We start from the raw sequence: 20,443 nt of genomic DNA, 5'->3' as shown, positions 1-20,443 counted from the left end.
AACCTGGAAATTCCTGGGCACTGACCAGCCTCAGAACTGAAAATCTTCACCAGTTTAAGGGAATACTGGATAAACAGATTGAGTACTGGATTGTAACACATGCTAAAATAAAACACCACACACAAGAGCTCTGAGAGCTTACAAGGGCTGAGATGTTACTGCTTTGGCTATCACTACATAAAAACAGGTTTTGGCAGGGAAACTGGTTATCTAATGCAGAAAGCTGACAAATATATACAGTAATATATGTATATACATAAGAGTATGCATTCCTTTATAAGTACACATGAAAATAAAAGAAAAAATATTTGTGGCTTTCCAAACTGCACATGGGGGAAGGTTCAGTGTGCTGTGCACAGCAACCAGGCTCATGTTGGCTGTGTAGCTGACAGTCAGAATGGGGAGGTCAAGAAGCTCGTTCCAAAAGATGAACATAGCTAGCATTCCCCAAATAGTTTTTACTCCCTGGGATACCTATTCACTTCACAGTACATAAGAAGACCAAACAACTCAGTGTCTCAGCTTTTACTTGACTTACAAGCTTGTGCATTTATTTTGAAGATTTTAACTGCCCTTAGGCAGGGAAATGGGGCTTAATGGAAGACCAAAGCAGGATAACACACTGTTCAGTGATAGCATATCACAGACCAGGAATTTGGATTCACTGTTGTGCTGAAGAGTCAAAGAAAACTTTTCTATATTAAAATTGTTAAAATTTTAGTAAAAAAAAAATCATACTACAGATGTTCCTCTCAATATTGAAGTAGTCTATCTATACAGACTTGTCCATTTAATTTTTTTCAAAGTTATTCTTCAAACAAATTTATATTTTGAATATTTATAATTATTTTCCATACATTTTAAAATAATGTTACTCTCAAAGTCTGTTTCTCAGTTCAAAGATTAACACCACATACATTTCCATTATGAATTCTCACTACTACTTTTTGTATCTTTCAAACAATATGCTCTTATCCTCTACTCTAGCCCCAATTATATAAATATATAAAGCTTTACTTTTTGGTTGCAAGCCTGCCTGTAAATTTCAAGGTTAAATACCCTGATCTCATAACAAGCATGCCTTTTTTTTGCAGGTCCAGCCCCTAGAATACTAAGGAAGTATCACCTTTATTACCTGAAACAAGCAATACCAAAAAACAGCAGTCTGTCCCAACCTCCTTTACAGTGAAAAGAAGCACAGAAAACAGTTACTTCATCCTTGCTTAACCACTTCAATAATTAAAAGTATGAGTAAAGCTGATGCATGTATGTCTTCAACATTGATTTTCTTATGCTGAAGAGAAAAAATCCATTTCATATGCTTAATGCATTTTAAAAGCTTCCTGTAATTTAAATGTGCTGCAAAGGTCAATATCAGCTCTCATTTATTTAACCTGCTTTATAAATTAAACTGTTACTGGATGGATTTACAGAGATCCCCTCCCAGAGGTCAGCCTTGCTAAAGGCTGGGCTGTTTGGCTGAAACCCCATAGCAGAAAAGGCAGGGTAACAACAGTGTTTTATTGAAGGGGCACCTCTGTGATGGGGACTGGGGGGCACAGCAGATGTGGCACAGCCAAGGCCAAGGCAGTGCAGATGCCAGCAAGTGTCTTTGTTTTCCCCTCCACTCTGAGGGCCCTTTGCAGCAGTTGTGTGGGGATTCCCACACAAATAAGTACAAATAAGTAACTCCTAAAAATGATGAAGAATATGAGCAGCTTTTTAGCTGTAACAATGCATATGTGTTTCAAAATTGGTGGAAAATCCATTTATTTCCTCCATTGGAATCACTTTGGTATCTGATAGACACCTTAATCATTCAATTCAGACAATTACAAGTATGTAAATAATTCAGACACCTTTATTTCAGCCTTGGAAAGGTCATTGGAGTCTGTAGACAGGAGTATGCTATAGTAGAAAATAATCCAATTTAAGTATATTTCTTCAATCCTCCCTAATGAAACCTTTTTTTTTAAGGCAAAAAGGTTTTTCATTATTTAAGATCTCTGTAATAGCAAAGGGACTAATCTTGAACTCCTAATGCCCAACACCAAAACAGCATTTCTGCCTTTAACTGACTCCTGGACTTCTTGGTCTTTATCCCACAGCTACAACTTCAGCATCAGATTTAGGACAGGAGCTACTCAGATTTGATCTCTCAAGACATTAAGTATAATTCAGTAATTTAAACAGTGTGGGAGAAAGTGGCTCACACACAAAACTGAACTAAGCAGATGGAAATGAATAGTAAAAAGGCATATAGAACTACATGACGTTCTCTACTACATCATTTAAAAATGGGTGGAATGATTTCTTCTGATATTTGAGAAACTTTTCCAGGGCCCTATAACACATGGATCACAAGTTAACACAATACCAGGCATTCTTAGATTTAGCATGTGTATTTACTATGGCAACAGCCAAGAATGACTATAATAGATAATAGTTCTCAGATTGTCTGTACAAACTTGCATCTCTGGTAAATCTAATAGTTTGCTAGAAACCTTCAAGTGTGACAAGGTACATAAAAACTTTTCATTGCCCCACCCCAAAGAGCTTTCTTTACATAAATATTCTGTATGTTTTGATATACATATATACATACACATCCCCTATAGATATCAGATATTTATCTTATTTTAAATTCTCTCTAACAATTTGTCTGTTCTAAAAACACCAAACCATTATCCTACTCTTCTCTGATCAGTATCTCTCTGTTTTTAAAAATATATCCCCAAAGAGGCTGGGCTAAATCATCTGTGAAGTTCCTTTCAGCCTGAAGAGTTATATGAAATAACTTCAAGCAATGGTTAAGAATACCTTTGTGATTAAAGATCATAAGAGCAAATCCATGGTTTTCAGCTCTCAAGTCTTCCAAGGCCAGAGATTCAAATTTTGCTTTATTAAATATCTGTATACAGAGTGAAAGAATGTGTTTTATAGATTCATTTTTTAGACATGTGTGATCCACACTCTCACAGCTCAGAATAAGTGAATAAACTCAGAATTGAGGAACATCTACAGCACTCTCAGAAAAGAAGCAGCAGCAGCATGCCACAATATAGAAAAAAAGCACACACCCAGTGTTACAAAGATGAGAAAATCCAAGCACCAGGTTAATGTGGTATCAAGGAAAGCACAGTGTCACCTGAAATACAGCCAGTGGCTTTCACTCATCTCTTCCACCGATGGAACATGGTCACCAACTCTGGTATAGTACAAGAATGCAATGTGAGTAACAAAATGCTCATGAGATGGAGGCTCTACAGAGCTCTTCAGCAGAACAAAGCAAACCAACAAAAAAAAAAAAAAATCCACACAATCAAAAAAGACAGAACATATATGAACAACAATGACAGAGCAATGACAAAGTGACCACAAAACCAAAATTAGCAACAGCAGCAATTTATGATTGACATTTCCAGTAATATTCTTCATTCTTTCAGATCCCAGCTGGCAACACCTCTGTATTAACAACAGACTACATGCCAAAAAAATCAGATTCAGTAGTGGTGCTCCCTTTGGTGCTGCACACTGACAAAGCCAGTCTAAGACAATTGTACCACTTCAGACCTGCACATGGTCTGAAAGAGAAAGGAACATCACAGAAAATAATCACGGGAAGCTACACATGTATGAGAGGGGTTTCAGAGCACTCCAAACCAACTGGTAACAAGCACTAAGTCACTCCATTGCTTTAACTAAAAATTGACTATCCATTTTTTGTTTAATCTCCAGTCATAGCAGAGTCTGTTTTTACTCCTTGCTTTGCTTTTTTCAGTTGTGTTTGTGGGGATTTTTTTAGGTGCAAATGAAAGCATTTTTGGCTCCCAGTTTCGCATACATTGCTTAGCTGCCTGTGGGGTTTTCTCCCCCATATTTTTCCACGAAGGCATGTGGAACTATGTATTGCATATGTGAAATAAAAGCCCAGGTGATCAGAAATCCACAGAGGCCTCACTTTAGAAAAAGCAGGTGTACACACCCTGGTTGCAGGCTGACATCTTGACTAATCAAATATTTAAGGCCATAGCTTGTGATACGAAGAGCATGTACTCATCTAATCCTTGAATATCGAGGCAAATACCAGACTTTAGATAGCTTTGTTTTGGATTCCAGGTTCAAAAGCTCTTTTCCCATGCCAACATACACTCCAGGTCAGAGTACTCTGCTCCCCAAGGCCATCACTGAGAAGGTTCTGAATGTACAGCAAAAATTAAAATTAAAAATATCCAATAACTTCCCTTCTATGACTTCTTTCTCTTTCCTGTATCTTTGCCAAGTTAGTATACTAAAGTTTTCCCAGATGTCTGTAATGAGTGCAGCATTTTTGGAAAATTTTAGCTATTTTGGAAGAGTTCAACAGTTTCTCACAAGATGGCTGAGAAAGAAGAGAACTCCCACCACTATATTTTTAAAAAATTAAAACTCAATCTCTAAAAACTTCTGGAATTAGGAAAAGTTGTCTCAGGTTGTTTTTAGAATGCCTTTGGGTATTTGTTCACCTAAGACAATGATGCCTGAAACTGCTGACTGAGGCTTGCCAGAGCTTGGCAGCTCAACTCCTATCATCTGTGTGCTCTAGATGTGTCTCAACCCAACTCCTTCAGTGTCTTCCCCACACTTCTTCTCTCTGGTGGGAATTGCTGTGTTTAAGAGAACAAGTGAGAAAAGGAAACATCTCCCATGCTTACTTCCAGACTTCCAGAGATAGAGGCAATCTCTTTCCTACTAAGGGAAAGGCCCAGAGGGGGTGAGGCTGAAGGCTTGGAGGCTGCACTGCTCCACTATGAATGGAGATTCAAGACTGATGATGAAAAACTAGAGATTGGGAAAGCAGGAGGAAGAGCAGAAAAACTAAAGAAAGCCAACTGGAAGAAACAGTAGAGAAAGAGATGGGCAAGGAAAAAGACCACAACAGAGGGCAAGGGACAGCCCCTGTGTCTGTGCCTGTGACTTCAAGGGCAGCAGAGGGTGGCTGAAGGCAGTGAAGGATCTAAGTAATACAATAATGGAAACAGTCTGGAACATGGCATGAAGCTGGATCCCAGCATCAGCACTTGCCTCCTGCCATCCCAGCACACCAGGGTGTGGTATGTAATGCACATTTTATCATTGCACCACCCTGGGTGAGAGAATGGAGAATAACCACCGAGCCAACACTTTTACCACCATCACAGATAGGTAGGTAGTTCACATAGCAGCTGGATGAGATTTAATGTCTCCACATTTCTTTTTCAGTTTGCTCTTTTACAGAAAAAGAAAAATCACGAAATAGAAAGCTCTTTAAAGATTGTATATGTAAAGTCAGACATAAGGCACTAAATATCTAAGTTGACATTGTATGTGCAACCTTTAGCTTTTATGGTAAAAAAACCCTAAATTATTTAAAATGTAAGGTATAATGCTTTGAGATTTATAAAAAGGTTTCTAAGTATAACTGAAATTACTTCATTAAAATAAGTAATGACTTCCACATTTGCAGCAGTTTACAAAGGAGAGGAAGGCACTAATCCATGTGTTGCTTCATTCAACATGAAAAGAACCAGGTCACTAACCTCTAATCAAAAATGGAAAACACGTTGTTTTGCAATACAAATGCTAGGAGTTCCCTTTTTTTTTCCCGTGACAGCTAAATGAAACAAGAAGTTAGCTATTTTTTTGAAAAGAGGAATTTTGCCAGTGGTTTTGATTTACATAGCTCTCCAGTTTGCTCAAACTGTTAGAGCTTCAGCCAGGAAATTGTTTCTTTGTTTAGGTCTTAAAGGATGAGACTACATTTTTAATATCCAGGTCATGCTTTAGTTTCTAAGAAAAAAAAATCTACTATTAATAAAATGTAACTGTTTACCACTCAAAGTCTCACTGATAGTCAGCCAAGGAGCTCTAACACATGGTATCATGGCTTTAACTCCAGTTTCTGGTGTTAGTTTTTAATTTCCTAGGCATATAGTAGAAGAAATCAAAAGCATCTAAAGATCCTGTTATTTTTTTACTCAGATTTTGAAGTTGTGACCTCACTTTTCCAACCAGTAAGCAGTAAACTGAAGTTAAGCCTCTGCTACAAACCATAGGTCCTTTCCTTAGCTGTATATGAAAGTCTGGTCAGTGGTCCCTAGTAACCTATTCTATCTGAAAAGACACCTGCTCATCTGAACACCTGAAATGTTCAGAACAGCAAGAGGCAGAGAGTATTTTTGCCTATTTTCCTCCTTATACTGCTTTTTATTTCACCAAAACTTAATTTTCATGTTAGCCTCTCTATCCTTCACCTACTTTTAATATTTCATACCATGGCAGGGAAGGGACCAACAGTAAGTAAAGAGCCAAGCATGCATCCCAAATGCTACACAAGTAATGGTGTGGCCAGAAGGCACCTGCCTCTTCCTCTAAGCCACAGCAAAGCAATTCTGGATGCCTGTGTAGGCGTTGCCCTTTGCATGCACACAGCTGCTTCCCCATGAGCTCAGTGGCTGCAGTCAGCTCCCTGGTACAGGGATTTCTACTTAAATCATGCAGGCACCACCTTAAATAAGCCCCTTTGGGTTTGACATCTTTCTTGGCTCCTCTGACTTGCCCAGACATGGGCCTTCTATTTGCATCCACGGTGAAGAAAGGCCAGCTACTCCGTGAGGACTTGGTAATGGCTGACTAGCCTGCCTTCCTTCCTGATACGACTGGTATGACCTTCACATCACAACTGGACTCTAGGAGTCCCCACAAATCCTGACATTTTAGTCCAACCTACACATGGCATTCATTTTCTACATCCCTTGACCTCATCTAGGAAGCAAACCACCTTTTATCCTACAACTTTTCTGCTAAATAATCCTGTATGCAACCACTACATCTCAGCAGCATCTCCTCCTGTTTACCTCTTCCACTGAGCAGAAGGGGATGGAAAAGAGATAACCGGCATAATTTTAAAATTCATCTGGAAAATAACTTGTCCCTTTTTAAAAAAAACTCTAAAATTAGGACTTTTTTTTTTTTTTTTTTTTTTAAACCAGCAGAAAGTGTTCTAACCACTGCGGGTACCTCACCGGCACCGAGTTTCTCATTCTCCATCAGCTGCACACAGCCGCCACCTCCTGGCACAAATCTGACTTCATGTGGTCCCAGAAGGTGCAGACTCCATCTCCCGCAGGTCAGTCCCTACCGAGCCAGCTGCAGTTCTCCAAAATGCTCCCTATATAGAGCTCCCTTGTTATAGGTTATCCGTCCTTTGACAGGAAAGTTAACCCTTTATTTTCTGTCAACCGTGCCAAAAATGTGACTGTTACAATTAGTGCTTACTCACAAGGATGGGTAAATCTCCCAGTAAAACTACTGCTAAACACTCAAAACTGTGCTTCAGTCAGCTGCCTTCTGTTAGTTACTTCTCTAGGAATGGGACCATAGCCTTTAAAGCTGTTCTGCCTTCTTAGTCACACTAATGACTTTTGCAAATCTAGCCACCTTGAGGAAGAAGCCTGGAATGGATATGGGGTTAGTCCTGCCTGCCTGCAGGACCAGCTCATCAGCCAGGCTTATGGAATCTCACTACTGAACTAATTTAGCTGAAGGAAGAAGTACATAATCTTGGACGCTTCCTGGTTTCAATGCAGGAGAATGGGAGGAAAAAAAGCTGCTACTCAGAACAATTTTGCACTTGGCCAAGGGCTGGGCCACATGCAAGAATTTAGTCCTGTCCTCCTGCTGATGATTGAAGGAACCCCGTGGCAGAAGAAATGGTTGATTGCATTCAGGGCTTGTACAGTTTGTATTGTTTTAATTCTCCTCTATTTATCTTTGTCTCCCAAACTACCAAAACTTCCAAAATTGTAATATATATGTCTTTAACAATGATTGATTTGTGATTCTCTAGCATATCTCTTGATAAATATTCTCAAATATGAAAGTACAGGCAGTCAAAAGTACTAAGCATTAGCCAGGATTTATAGTCAGACATCTATAATAATGCAACTTACTGTTTTCTCAAATATCCTCAAAACAGGAGGAAACACACCCCAAAAACCAGCAGGATCCCATTTATCCCAGTTGCTTAGATAACATCAGGTTTTGTTTAAAGTACATTCAACTTAGCACCACCCAATAAAGAATCCACTGATTATAAAAACCTTAACAGGCTCGTTATGAAGAATCAAAAGAAAGGGAACAGTCTTAGTATAATATGAAGTTTTTATGGGACTGGATTAATTCTTTATTTTCAATATAGAGCTGCTTTATCAGGCAACACTATTCCATATCCTACTGGACTGACAAAGACCTAGATACCTACTTGCAGAGCACCAGAGCACATTTAGGCTCAATCCCAGCAGCATCAGTACATTTTCTTCAGAGTGCACTGCCACCTTCCTCTATAAAATATCATGTTCTAAATACCTACATACATATATATAAATACCATGTTCTAAACGCTTCTAGCAAGCATCAAATGAGTTCTGTAGAACTATGCCAAATTAGCACAGCTGCCTGCTGAAAAGTGAAGTTTGCCCAGCACAAAGCTGCATACCAACCTGATGTTCAGCCATGACAGCATGGGGGTTGTGCCTCCACCAACAATCCACACGGTGAAAAACACGATGAGCAGAGTTGTTGAGAACATCATTTGGTGGGAGTAGGTAGCAGTATCTCGTATAGCCAGAGCAAATGCCATGGCTCCTCTGAGACCTATCAGAAAGAGTGAAATAACACAGCTTCAGAAGTGCAGCCGTGACTGTGGATAGCACAGCACCTTCCTTGTTCCCTCCCACAAAGTGTCAGGCAGAAATCACTGGGCTCCAGCAGGTCTTAATTTCCTTAGATTCCCTGATAAATTATGCCCTGGGATAATTCACCATAGAATGTTTTAACTTTCCTGGTTTCCTATAATTTATAGAATCCACAAGTGCTGTGAAAAGGTGTAAATACTGCCAGAAACTAACAGGAAAGGAAGACAGAAACAAACAAGTTGTGGACAACAGCAAAACATTATGTAAGTCAAGCAGCTCCCTGAATCCAGATGAAAATTCAGTCTTTTCCAGTTGAATCCATAATTGAAATGTGAGTTCTTGACGTTACACATTTATCAGCTAGAAGAATATTCTAATCAATTACATGGTCACAGGCAGATTATCTTTCCTCCTCTCCTCTGCTCCCAGTTATGAAACTTCACCAGCAAGAATAAGCCATGGCATTGGGCCATCTGCAGACTTATGTAAAGGAATCACAGGATAGTTAAGGTTTTAAGAAGCCCCTGGAGTTCATCTGGCCCAATTCCCCTGTTTGAACAATCCCTGCTCAACCTGCAGTAGGTTGCACAGGACCACATCCAGATGGCTTTTTAATATCTCCATGGATGGAGATGCCACAACCTGTCTGGATATTTTGTACAATGCTTGAACGTAGCAAAAAAGGTTTCCTGATGTTCCAAAAGAAAACCTCATGCATTCCAGTTTGTGCCCATTACCTCTGGGCCTGGCAAAGGACACCACTGAATATAGCCTGGCTCTATCCTCTTGACGGCCTCCTGTGTACAGAGGATTCCCTGGAATTTCTTGAGGATGCACATGTTCAGACACACAATACATAATTTGCTTGAAATTACAAACGGAAACAGTCATCTCTGTGACAGAAATTATAAGGCAATTTAAGTCAAATACCTTTGTCCAACTAAGTGGGAAAGGGCGCCCATAAATACACCTTGATTTTCTCAGCAGGTACCTGTTTCTGCACAATGTGAACATCATCTCAGCCAGAAAAAACTTTTTGGAAGAGATACATCCCAATTCTCCTATGTTCTTCACAAGCACTTCAAATGAAAATGCTCTTTTCCCAACATGAGGTGCTGTCTGCTGTGAGCAGGTAGCACTTTAAGGTATCACCCACCCTAGACATGGCACACTTTCTGTAAAGGCTGAAAGATACTGGTTGTTGCAGCATGCCATCATGTAAGTCTTCCCTTTAGGATATATTAATGTGGATCATAAAAACAGAAGGTAGCACAGTTGATTGCTTATGAGTTAAAATTAAGACTTTTTGCATTGCCCAGAATTTTTGCTCTTACCTGAAAACATCATCATATGCTGAAAGCTCCAGCTGATCTTATGCCTTCTGCCCAAATTCAACAAGAAGGAAAGGGGGTAGATATGTGCAGCTCTGCCCAAAAAGATTGCAACCTATTTGCAGCTGAGGGTTAAGGATTTCTTTTTCCTGAAGTATTCAATTTTTGGTACCTTAACATGAAGCTTTTGTTTTAGTGAGAGATTTACATCATGATATCAAGTGTTCTTCCTATAGCTATGTATCTAAAGCAGACTTTCCCCAATTTTATGCAACTTGTGCATTCAAAAGTGACTGCACAAAATTCAAATTTTTACTAATATAACTAAGCTTTCAGATGCACAGTGGAATTATACCTATTATTAAAATGACCAACTGTATAAATTAAGGATTTACTTCAAAAAATCAATTTTGAGTTTTGGAACAACAGAAATGCAGCCCTGTATACAGAGGGGAAACCAACTTAAGACCAGCAAGTGGCCACACCATTATGACTCCTGCAGAAGCAAAATCTCCTATTGGCTAGCAAACACCAGTACAGAGGTACAAAGAATATAAATCTAAAAGCCATTTGTCAGCACTGGAATGAAGTTGAAAAAGAATAGTGAAAGGGTGTTGCAGAAACTAATGATAGTAGGTGGTAAGCACCCCAACTGTGGTGGAAAACACCCAGTGGTTCCAGTGAAGAAGCAGGAAGATGAAGACACTCTCCACTGCATAATGAACACTTTGGGAAAAACTAGAGTGGTGGACTGAAATCCTATAAAATGCCAACACAGCCAGAAGCCAAACAAACACTGATCATTTACTGCTGGGATGGGAACATTAGAAGAATAGTACATCTCCCATGGAAAAGAAATAAGGAGAATATAAGAGCTCTAGACACCACTGGGTTTGTTGCCATAGCTAAAGTAAAGCAATCCTGTCAGCAGGGAATATCTCTAGGAAAATCATATTTTTATTATTATTTTGTACAATAACCCTCACATAACTGTTCCAAGCAACTTTTGTACCAGTCCTTTTGAGGACTGCAGAAATCAGACAATAGAAGCCATCAAGGCTAATGCATGTAAGAATAATAGGTAAGATTTTGCCAAGGATGCTGGCTCTAGCTCTGCCTTTACCCAGCCTTTCACTTTCAAAAACTGGTGATGTCTCTACATTTCACTCCTGCAAGTTTTTAATTCAATGGGCACCACAGATGTTGAGTAAAACATAGGTGCTAGTACCAGTTGCCCTCCTCACAAATGTAGAGAAACACTCAAGTGACAACAGAGGTTAAATGCAGTGGTAGAAAAAGACGTGGAAAATATATTAAAAGGCAAGTAGGTAGAGAAACTACTTCTGAAAACAAACCCAGGGCAGACAGCACAACTTGAGAGAAGCTAGAAGGCCACACTAAGCATGAAAAATTGAATTGCTTAGTAAACCAGATGCAACTATTCTGTTCATATCTTTTTCCAAAGTCTGCAGGGCTCTGGAGCATTTCTTAGGTCAGAAAAGTGGATGTGAGGTGACACAGGGGAACATTTAATACTGTTCCAGTAAAAAGTAAATGGTCGAAGGAAAATAAAGACAAATGTGATAAATCCTGAGAAGTAGTACAGAAAACAGTAGAAAGAAAAGAAAATAAGTACATCTCATACATGGCCGTCTTTATAAGTCCTTTAATGAGGTTTTACCTCCATTGCCAATAGCCCTATTCCTTAGGCAGGCAGAGGGAAGTGAAGACTGGAAGACTAGGTCCCATTTCTTCATGCATACTTACAGTTCTGCTGAATTTTCAAGCAGCCAGGAATATATATAGTGAGGAGAGAGTTACACAATCCATTTCAACAGGGGCAGGATGCAGAGCTTATGAGAGGGTGACAACTACGAAGTGTTCAGTTCTGGGGAATTTGAGAGTCAGGTACCAGAACCTTTAATGGTGTACCCTTCATGTCATGGTCTGCACCTCATCTCAGCTCCTTTGTCTTCCCATCACCTGAGATGTTGACCTCTGCTCAAAGATGAGCTTTTCACCCACACTCCTTTTCATGCATTTGGAGTTTGCCCCTTACTTTCTCAAGGGGCCACTGGAAGTGGGGAGAAAAATGAATCCTTTTCTAGGTCTCCAAAGTTCAAATACAAGAACAACACCAGCAGTGTTGGCTGTCAGTGGCCAAAGCACGCAGTAAAGCATATTCATTCATTTATCTTGTGAAATTGTATGACTTCTAACATTCAGGTACAGAGCCAACAACTGTGTAGCACAGAGGCCTTAGGACCTTGATGTAAGGTGTAAACAAAGATTTTTCTCAAAATTATTGTGCCTGCAAGACATTAGGCCAGCCACCCACCTGGCCATTTTCTGTTTGGTAAAGCCAACAGATATCACAAGTTCTTTAGCACATAAGACAACAGAGAAACTTCACACTATGTGAAAAAGGATACAAAAGCTCCAATAATGAAAACGGGGCTGAATATGTGCTTCTGGAAAGTGAACAGTGCCAAGCCCATATAAGAAAATATGAAGTTCTCAGCCAGGAAGTGCAGCACCTCAAAGAGCTAGGGAGAAAAACATCACATGTTAAAGGTCAAGTAAAAATGATGCTGTAAAAACAAAAGTACATGGACTACTACAGCAATGCACTGTAAAAAAGGTAAAAGATATCCTTGCCTGCTTAGTGCGACTTCTTGACTCAACAGACAAGTTATTGTATGTATAATGTGCCTGGGTAATTCCACAGAAGAGGACAGCCACCACACCTGTGAACAGAACCACATGGAAAAATCAGCCTGTTTTCTGTCAGCTCACCACACCTTCCCTTCACAAGCTCCATTTAGTTTACACATCATTCTTAACCTTGAGATTTTATGACTCTTCCATTCAATTGTGTGAGTTACCAGGTTAGGGAGATGCTGTCTGAACCAAACCTTTGCCTTAGTTACACAAACTGCAGCTTACAGGATGCAAAAACCCCCAACTTGAAGCATAAACACATTTCTCATTAAAAGATTTAGTGAGAAAGTGGAAAAATGGCTGCTGAGATGAACTCCTGTTTCCATGTGCTTGAATCCAAGAAACTCACCAGTAAATCCACAGGCTTCTGCAAGCAGGAAAGTGCTCCAGGACATCAAGAAGAAGAGAGCAGTTTCCAGCAGGGGGAAGCAGTGCAACTTGGTAAACTTTGTCACGTTAAGTCACTTGTTAAGGGATCAAAAAGAAATCCTTTGGCTTCTCTGCTCCCAGTATTTACGAAAAACTCTTTTACTACACTTCTATGTACTAACATCCCATGCTTGTTGGAAAATAAAATACTTTTGATGCTGAAAAATGCGAATTCCAGCATACCAAGGCAAACTTCAGACTTAACTTGCAACAATCAGTTTTGATATTTTTGTTGCATATCCATGACAAAGTGTGGCTCCACCTCTTAGAGGTAATATTATCTTATTCCCTTTGAAATGCTAGCAAGGAAGGGATATATACCTGCTGTTCCTTTTAGACTGAGTGTGCCTTGGCTTTTCAGGGGATTGGTAGGGAATTGATGTTTTGTTCCCTTGTCAACCTCAATTACAAGTCCCACTTCCACCTTCAAATAAAGCATAAAATGCATTCAAAAGCATTTAATTTACAGAGCTTTTCTTTACTACAGCAACCTTACAATCAGGAAGATTTACAAGAATTTTTCTTTTCAGATTTGTTAGTAAGTCTTTTCCAGCAAGCGTGGCTACTTCAATACTTTTAAGGCAAAACAATTGCTACCTACAAAATATATTTCCTCTCCTTGTGCTGATGTGTTTTAGAGAAAAAGCCAACTCAGATCAGCTCAGCCTTTTAAAGGAAAGAAAAACAAATTCATCTTGCAGAGGAGAGCAAAACCTGAGGAACATCAAAGTACACACTGAATTAACAATTCATACAGCTACTGAAGAAGCGAAACATATTTCAGTAGTGTTAAATTTAGCTCTTCATACACTACGAAAAAGGTTGTTTACCTATTTATAGAATCCTTTTGGTGTTTCTTCTTCCTAAGCACTACTCTGGCAGCAGGTAAATACTGAACAGCACCCTATAGCTGAGGTGCAAACAGCTATGCACAGCTCATATGAAGGCAATCAGTACCAACTCTCCACTCTCTCCACTCACACCTACTTCTTGCTGATATTCTTTGCTGACTTGGACTAGGGCAAACACACACTCCAGACACACCTTCAGCCATGACCTTACTTTGTCAGCAGGTTGCCCTCAAAACAAAGTCCAGAGCAGTATTAAAAAAAAAAAATTCTCCATGTTGGCATTATACCAAATATAAAATGCAGCATACTTTTTAAACAGCTGGCAATTCTGCACAGAAAACACTTCTACAGCTTTTGGGGTTAGCTGAATTCCTCCCCACCACTTCCCCCAAACAGATCTATTTTCTACGATCATGCTTCTGAAGCAGCAACATCCACCATAACAAAAATTTGAACCCATTTCCCCACAGAGTACTCGGATAATCCTAGGGCCTGGCTCAAGGGACATTCATGGATGCCTAAGGAAACTAGATAGCCACAGTCACTCCATGGGAGAGGAAGAGGTTGAACCTTGATCCCCTGAAGTTAAGCAAGGGGCCTTGTCAGAAACAGTTCCTTATTTCCAGTCTTTTCTGGAAATTTTGTGAACTGAATGGTTTATTCCCCTTGCTGTTATTTTAAGTAACCATACTAAAATACTTTATTAAATCTGAAACAAAAACCTGTGCTCATCATTTTGAGGAAGATCAAAATGAGAGAAAGGCAAGAAAAAAATAATTTTATTATTTCATATAATTGATAAAATTGAAATGTTAACTGAAACTAAAATATTATTTATTTTTTCTTAAGTCTTTTCTTTATTTGTTAGACAGGGCCTTGTATTTCACATCTTTTCAACCAGTCAGATGCTGGAATTTAGTAAAAATATGCAATGCAGTACTATAGCTTAACTATTAAAAAAAAACCCCACAGCTTGCTGAAAGCTAGAATAAGTCCTTGTATATTATCTGCATCGTTTGGAAACCAAGCATTCTATCTGTTCTCAAAGGACAGTGCATGACTGCATGAAACCCCTTATTCAGAGAGGTACAGGTATAGGTACTTCACACTCTAGGAATATTAACTTAATCCATAATTTATGGGTTCTAATCAGCTATTAATAGTAAAATGCAAATTTTGTTTACTTTTACAGCATTGCATGGCATTAATGATGTTTCTAAAAGAAAATAGTCATATAATTAAACAACCAAAGAAAAAGAACAAAACAAAACCAAAACAGAACAACAACAAAAAATATCCCCCCCCACACACACACAAAATGCCACCACAGAGGCTTTGTTCTGAACAGCCTCACATCACCTTCCTGAGCACAACCATTAAAAAAGCAAGGATTGGTTGCTGCTTCAGAAGCATAATTTTACAAAGTGGATCTGAATGCATTTCAGCCTTAATTAGTAACCAACCAGCCAGCCAAAACCCACAACAGCTGCATTGAGCAGTGAGAGCTATGGATGGCTGGTAGCCTAAAAGCCAGAGGAAGAATTGTGGTTCTGGGTCACATTGATTGCAGATCAGTGGAACTGAGACTGAACATTAAAGCATCGACAGCACATCTTCACCATTTTACTTAAAGAGTTTCCATTATGAAGATATGTCAGGAAAATCTGCACAGTTGTGTATATGAGATATAGTTCAGACATTACTGCTTCAGAGTCACAGGTTCATGATCATTGTGTAAAACATCACATTTTACCCCTTTCAGGTCAGTGCTCAGAAGTCTAGGACACATCACATCAGCCTGGGATATGTACAGATATGGTTATACTAGCCAGTCAGAAAGCAAAGACTTAATTTTGTTCCTGAAGAAGCATCATGACTCCTGGAGCAGGTCAGGCTGAAGGTCTACTGCCTGAGCCTAAAACAAAACCCACACAAATTGCTTGCAAAGCACCTCAGAGATCTAACCAAATAGCAGCAACAAGCATCAAGAGAACAGAATAGATCATGCAAGGCACATCATGTTATTCAGTTAAACTCTCATAGAGATACAATCTTATCCAAGATGTATGACATCAGATTCCTGGTAAAAAGTTTAAATGCAGGACTCAAAGAATGCTGTGGGGGTCAGAAATAACTCAGAGATTTTGCTGAAGACAGAATCAAATACCATTTATCATAGGAAATGTCTTTTAAGACTAAAAATAAAAACTAGGTTTTCTAACTCCATAAAAAGAAACTAAATGCTATTAGGATGTGCCTGTTTAAGGCCCTCTCTTGGTTTGTTGCAACACCACTAAAACTTCTACTATGGCCTCAATTTTATTGGAAAGGGTTAATTCTGTGGCTACCTGTAATGTGTTTCTATAGGAAAGAAGTCACATGAATACTGATCACATCTTCACACTCAGAATTAAACAAGCTAGAGTCAATTTTGCTATAATGGGAAACAAGAAAGCCCTGATAATGTCCACATGTGCCATCTCAGCTGGAATAGCCAAACATGAAAAAGGATATCAGAGCTGTCACAACCCCTGTCACTGCTCCCATCATGAAAGAACCACTGAATATTCCCAGGAAAACACCAACAGACTTGAAAAATGCTGCAGCATCAAAAGCATGGGTATTTTCACCTGTTGGCTGGTAGGCAACTATAGATCTAGAAAGAGAGAACACAATGACAAGTTAGACATGGCACCAGAAGGGATTTTTTCTTTAACAGCACTACCTGAGCTACAGGGAGGCAATTTCATGCTGAAGGTATATGTGTCATTCTGGCCTAAGTGTGCATTAGGGACCTTGGCAAATGTTTTCAATGATTATCAACCCAGTTCAAGGCAATGCATTTGAACTTAAAATAACGTTTCTCAGAAAAAGCATTTATTTTAGACAAATGCCAAAAGCAATTTAGTAGTTTCAGAGTGGAAATTCACACAGTTACTTACGAGGATAATACAATGGCAACGGCATCATTCAACACGCTCTCTCCAAACAGAAGGGCATAGAGATCGACATCAGCATGCAGCTCATTAAATATTGCTAGCACGGTAACTGCAGAAAGAAAAGATGAAAACAACACAAGAATGACTGCATGAGCTGTGGAGCAGACTTTCCAGTTTGGCTAAAGTAACAAAAAACAGGAATTGAAGTACAGGATCAAAACTAAAATGGGGAACTGTAGCCATGTTTACCTACAAGTAAGCAATTCCTCCATCACTTTTAGGGCAGCTCCATTAGCAAGTGGCTCTTTTGTCCTCCCATCTGCACAACGTTCATAGCAAGGCACCCATGATCAAGGGGCATGAGGCAGACAAAGCCCTTCTACCAAAGCCCTGATACTATTTTAGAACATGGAACATGTAAGACAGTAAGCAAAATGTTGTGCAGCTCTTCCTGCTTTTAAAAGCTGTATGGATTGTCGACACAGGTTTATTATTTCAGCCATTATAGAATAGTACAAATAATCCTAAGCGTTCCCCTAAGTATGCACTATGCCACAGTTATGAATTTCCACATAATTTAAAAAGGACAAGAGTGCTAAATATTTATAATCATTCTTTCAAGAAAATTCTGAGATCAAAGACCATGATCTTGAAGATGTTCCCAAATATGCACTTCAAATATCACATGGTGATTTTTTGCATAAATTGTATGCAACCACCAGCTGTTCAGAGCTCAGCTCAATCACAGGAGCTACTTCCCATTTTCACACTAATCACCACTAAGCACCTTAAATAAACTGCTTTAAATGTCAAGCTTTATACTTGAGCACCCCCCACCCTGGCCCCTGACCTTTACCAGGCCCACAAACTGATCTGTCAGTGGAGATTTCAATGTGAGCCTGCTTGACTCAGAAGGATGTCAACATTATTTGTGCAAAACTGAAATTACTTGGCCAGAAAAGCATTCTTCCTCCTTAACTTGTAAAACATGAAGTTTATTTGAAAGAGGAAAAGAAAATCCCCCACCTAGAGAACCTAAAAGCTTCAAATATTGTTTTTAAATTACCCAGCCTCAAACAATGTAGCTGAAGGAGGAAGTGTTGCTATTCAGAAAATACAGTAATTTCATCTATTTGCAGTTTTAAACTTGATGCACACTTAACAAGAAACCACTTAACAAAAAACGTATTTAAATATTTGAACAGGAGAGTTAGATTTTTTTCCAAATATACCACAATGTCGTACCAGTTCAGTCACAAATCAGCAGAGAACAGCTTTCAAAGTGCCCAGAATTTGCATCTATTTCAGAGAAGAGGTTCAGAGATTCTAGTACGACATAACTGAAAATAGAGTTCTGTTAATATGCAGCTGAAAATCCTAACAATAGGTTTATTTTGGAAGGTTATTAAAAAATGTTCAAGCTACCTGGATCAGTGGCGGATATTATCGCTCCAAAGAGGAGGCAGTCTGTATAATAGAATTTATCAGACAGCTGACCCACCAACTTCATTAGTTTCACAACCCCATACATGAGATTCCTGAAGAGAAAGGAGATAAAACATTCAAAGTCAAACAAGCTGGTGCATTTCAGACAGGCCGAGGGAAAGCACAGGCAATATTATTTTAGACAGGCTTGTTTATGCTACAGCTCAGTGGGACGCTGCCACAGTGTAGCACAAAGCTCTCAAAGCGTACCTTCCTCTTTCCCCTATGAAGCAAATGAAGCAATATATGATCCCGAAGACATCAAATAAAACCAGTGAGCAAAGTCGGAAATCTTCACACAATTAGCACAGAGTCTACATGTTTCTTCCGTTTTCCACCAAATTTTCCCAGCTCAAAATTCCCCTTGGTATTATTTCTCCCAATACAATACACAGGTCAAAAGTTCTGAGGTAAGGATAGTCTATAATAATAGATTATTTCTGTAGTGAAATTCTTTGAGAGACAAGCCAAGGTCACAATGCAATTCAGGATTCTGTTATAAAGAATATCCATATACATGACACAGTAATATGAGCAGCATAAGAGATTTTAGGCAAGCAAACCAGCATGTCCAGCTATCTTACATTAAATGTGTGTTTATATACACAGATAAAACACATACATGCAGGCAAAGAGAGAGAGACTGTGCTTTATCAGCTTAAACTTTAGTGTAGAGAGAAACTGATATCAGAGTTCACTTACCCAATAATAAAACAAGACACTGCTGTTCCTAAAAAGGCATAAGCCAAAATGGACCCCAAATTCCTGAAAAAGTGTCTCTGCACAGGAAAAAGAAGTTTATTTACTTACTTTAGGAAAGTTATATTGCCCATTCAAAACCATGTAGAACACTACTTCAACTTGCATCAATACACAAACACGCCACTATTTCAGAGAAACATTTCAATTACTTCTATGTTAATTCAATCCAACTTCAATAAATTGAATAAACCAGATCTGTGCCATGCATTAGATCCTACATGTAGCTTACTGACAGAAAGCTAATTGACAGAAACCAGCACCAGTTCATGGTGTCTTCAAGCCAGATCATAATCTGGGCCTTTCTGCCATTAAGGGTCTGGCACATCTCCACTGGGATTCAAGGTTAGATCTGCTTCTCAGCATAATTTACTACATTTGGACATTTGAGAAGGACCAAAACAATTCATAATGGAACATCTTTTATTTTAAATGAAACTGACATTAATGTCTGGCTAAGTTCAAAGGAAAACAAATCAGCAAAATTCAATAGAGTTTAATAACTTTATACTCAAAGATACATGTATTTTCTCTTAAAACAATATTACCTAACCATCTCTGGAGGAAATGAGATTTTTCTTACTATAAGTAAATGCCTGCAAGGAGACTACAATCCTGAAAAAAAATCAGTAATCTCACATTAAAAAAAAGGATCTATTCTCCTAAGAAGTTATTGCACTTACTTTCTTCAGGCTATAACCAGCATGAAAAATAATAGGGGGCAATAGAATGTTGAAAAAAACTTCTGGGTCAAATGTTACCTAAAAAATAAAATATGAAATTTCAATTAGAAATAGACATGTACAAATTGTTAGAACTTTCTCCTCATTCATTTTCTGACAACCACTATTTTTGGTTGTTGAAATAGATAAGTTGAGCCTCTAAAACATTGGCCAGCTCTATTTCTACATAGCAGCAAAAAGCTGCAGCTCTTGTTGGTAAATAACATCTAGAAAGAATAGGCATTACATTTGTTACTTTTGATCTGGCAGCAATCCTAAACACAGTCCCCTATTTTAAATTAAAAATTTCTAGTAGAAATTATGCTGGAGAAGATTTCTCCTGTTGTGATACCTGATATTAGTATAGCTGCAGATGAAATGCTATTTTAGCTTACTTTTTCACACAGGTTAAGCCACTGAATAGATATTGTAAGCCAATCAAGTCAGATACAAGACTGGTTGCAGAAATTTGGATCATACACCTCTTCCATG

The 20,443-nt window shown here is 38.8% G+C and overlaps 1 protein-coding gene across 1 annotated transcript in view; it reads right to left on the bottom strand.

Moving 5' to 3' along the window:
* SLC9A7 (solute carrier family 9 member A7) overlaps window positions 1-20,443 on the bottom strand; it is a 67,502-nt gene that overhangs the window by 14,381 nt on the left and 32,678 nt on the right. The window contains exons 3-13 of the mRNA XM_014892385.2: window positions 19,913-19,990; window positions 19,173-19,249; window positions 18,411-18,523; window positions 16,989-17,094; window positions 16,561-16,702; window positions 13,116-13,221; window positions 12,704-12,792; window positions 12,478-12,591; window positions 10,049-10,160; window positions 8,520-8,673; window positions 3,149-3,208 (exon numbers count right to left, since the gene is read on the bottom strand). Of these exons, the coding sequence (XP_014747871.2) occupies window positions 3,149-3,208; window positions 8,520-8,673; window positions 10,049-10,160; window positions 12,478-12,591; window positions 12,704-12,792; window positions 13,116-13,221; window positions 16,561-16,702; window positions 16,989-17,094; window positions 18,411-18,523; window positions 19,173-19,249; window positions 19,913-19,990 (1,151 nt within the window). The remainder of the gene's footprint in view (window positions 1-3,148; window positions 3,209-8,519; window positions 8,674-10,048; window positions 10,161-12,477; window positions 12,592-12,703; window positions 12,793-13,115; window positions 13,222-16,560; window positions 16,703-16,988; window positions 17,095-18,410; window positions 18,524-19,172; window positions 19,250-19,912; window positions 19,991-20,443) is intronic.

Source organism: Sturnus vulgaris, chromosome 2 (assembly GCF_052056855.1).
Source record: "Sturnus vulgaris isolate bStuVul1 chromosome 2, bStuVul1.hap1, whole genome shotgun sequence".
NCBI lineage: Eukaryota > Metazoa > Chordata > Aves > Passeriformes > Sturnidae > Sturnus > Sturnus vulgaris.
Note: the sequence above shows the minus strand (reverse complement) of the source record. Positions and strands in the feature narration are given on the sequence as shown.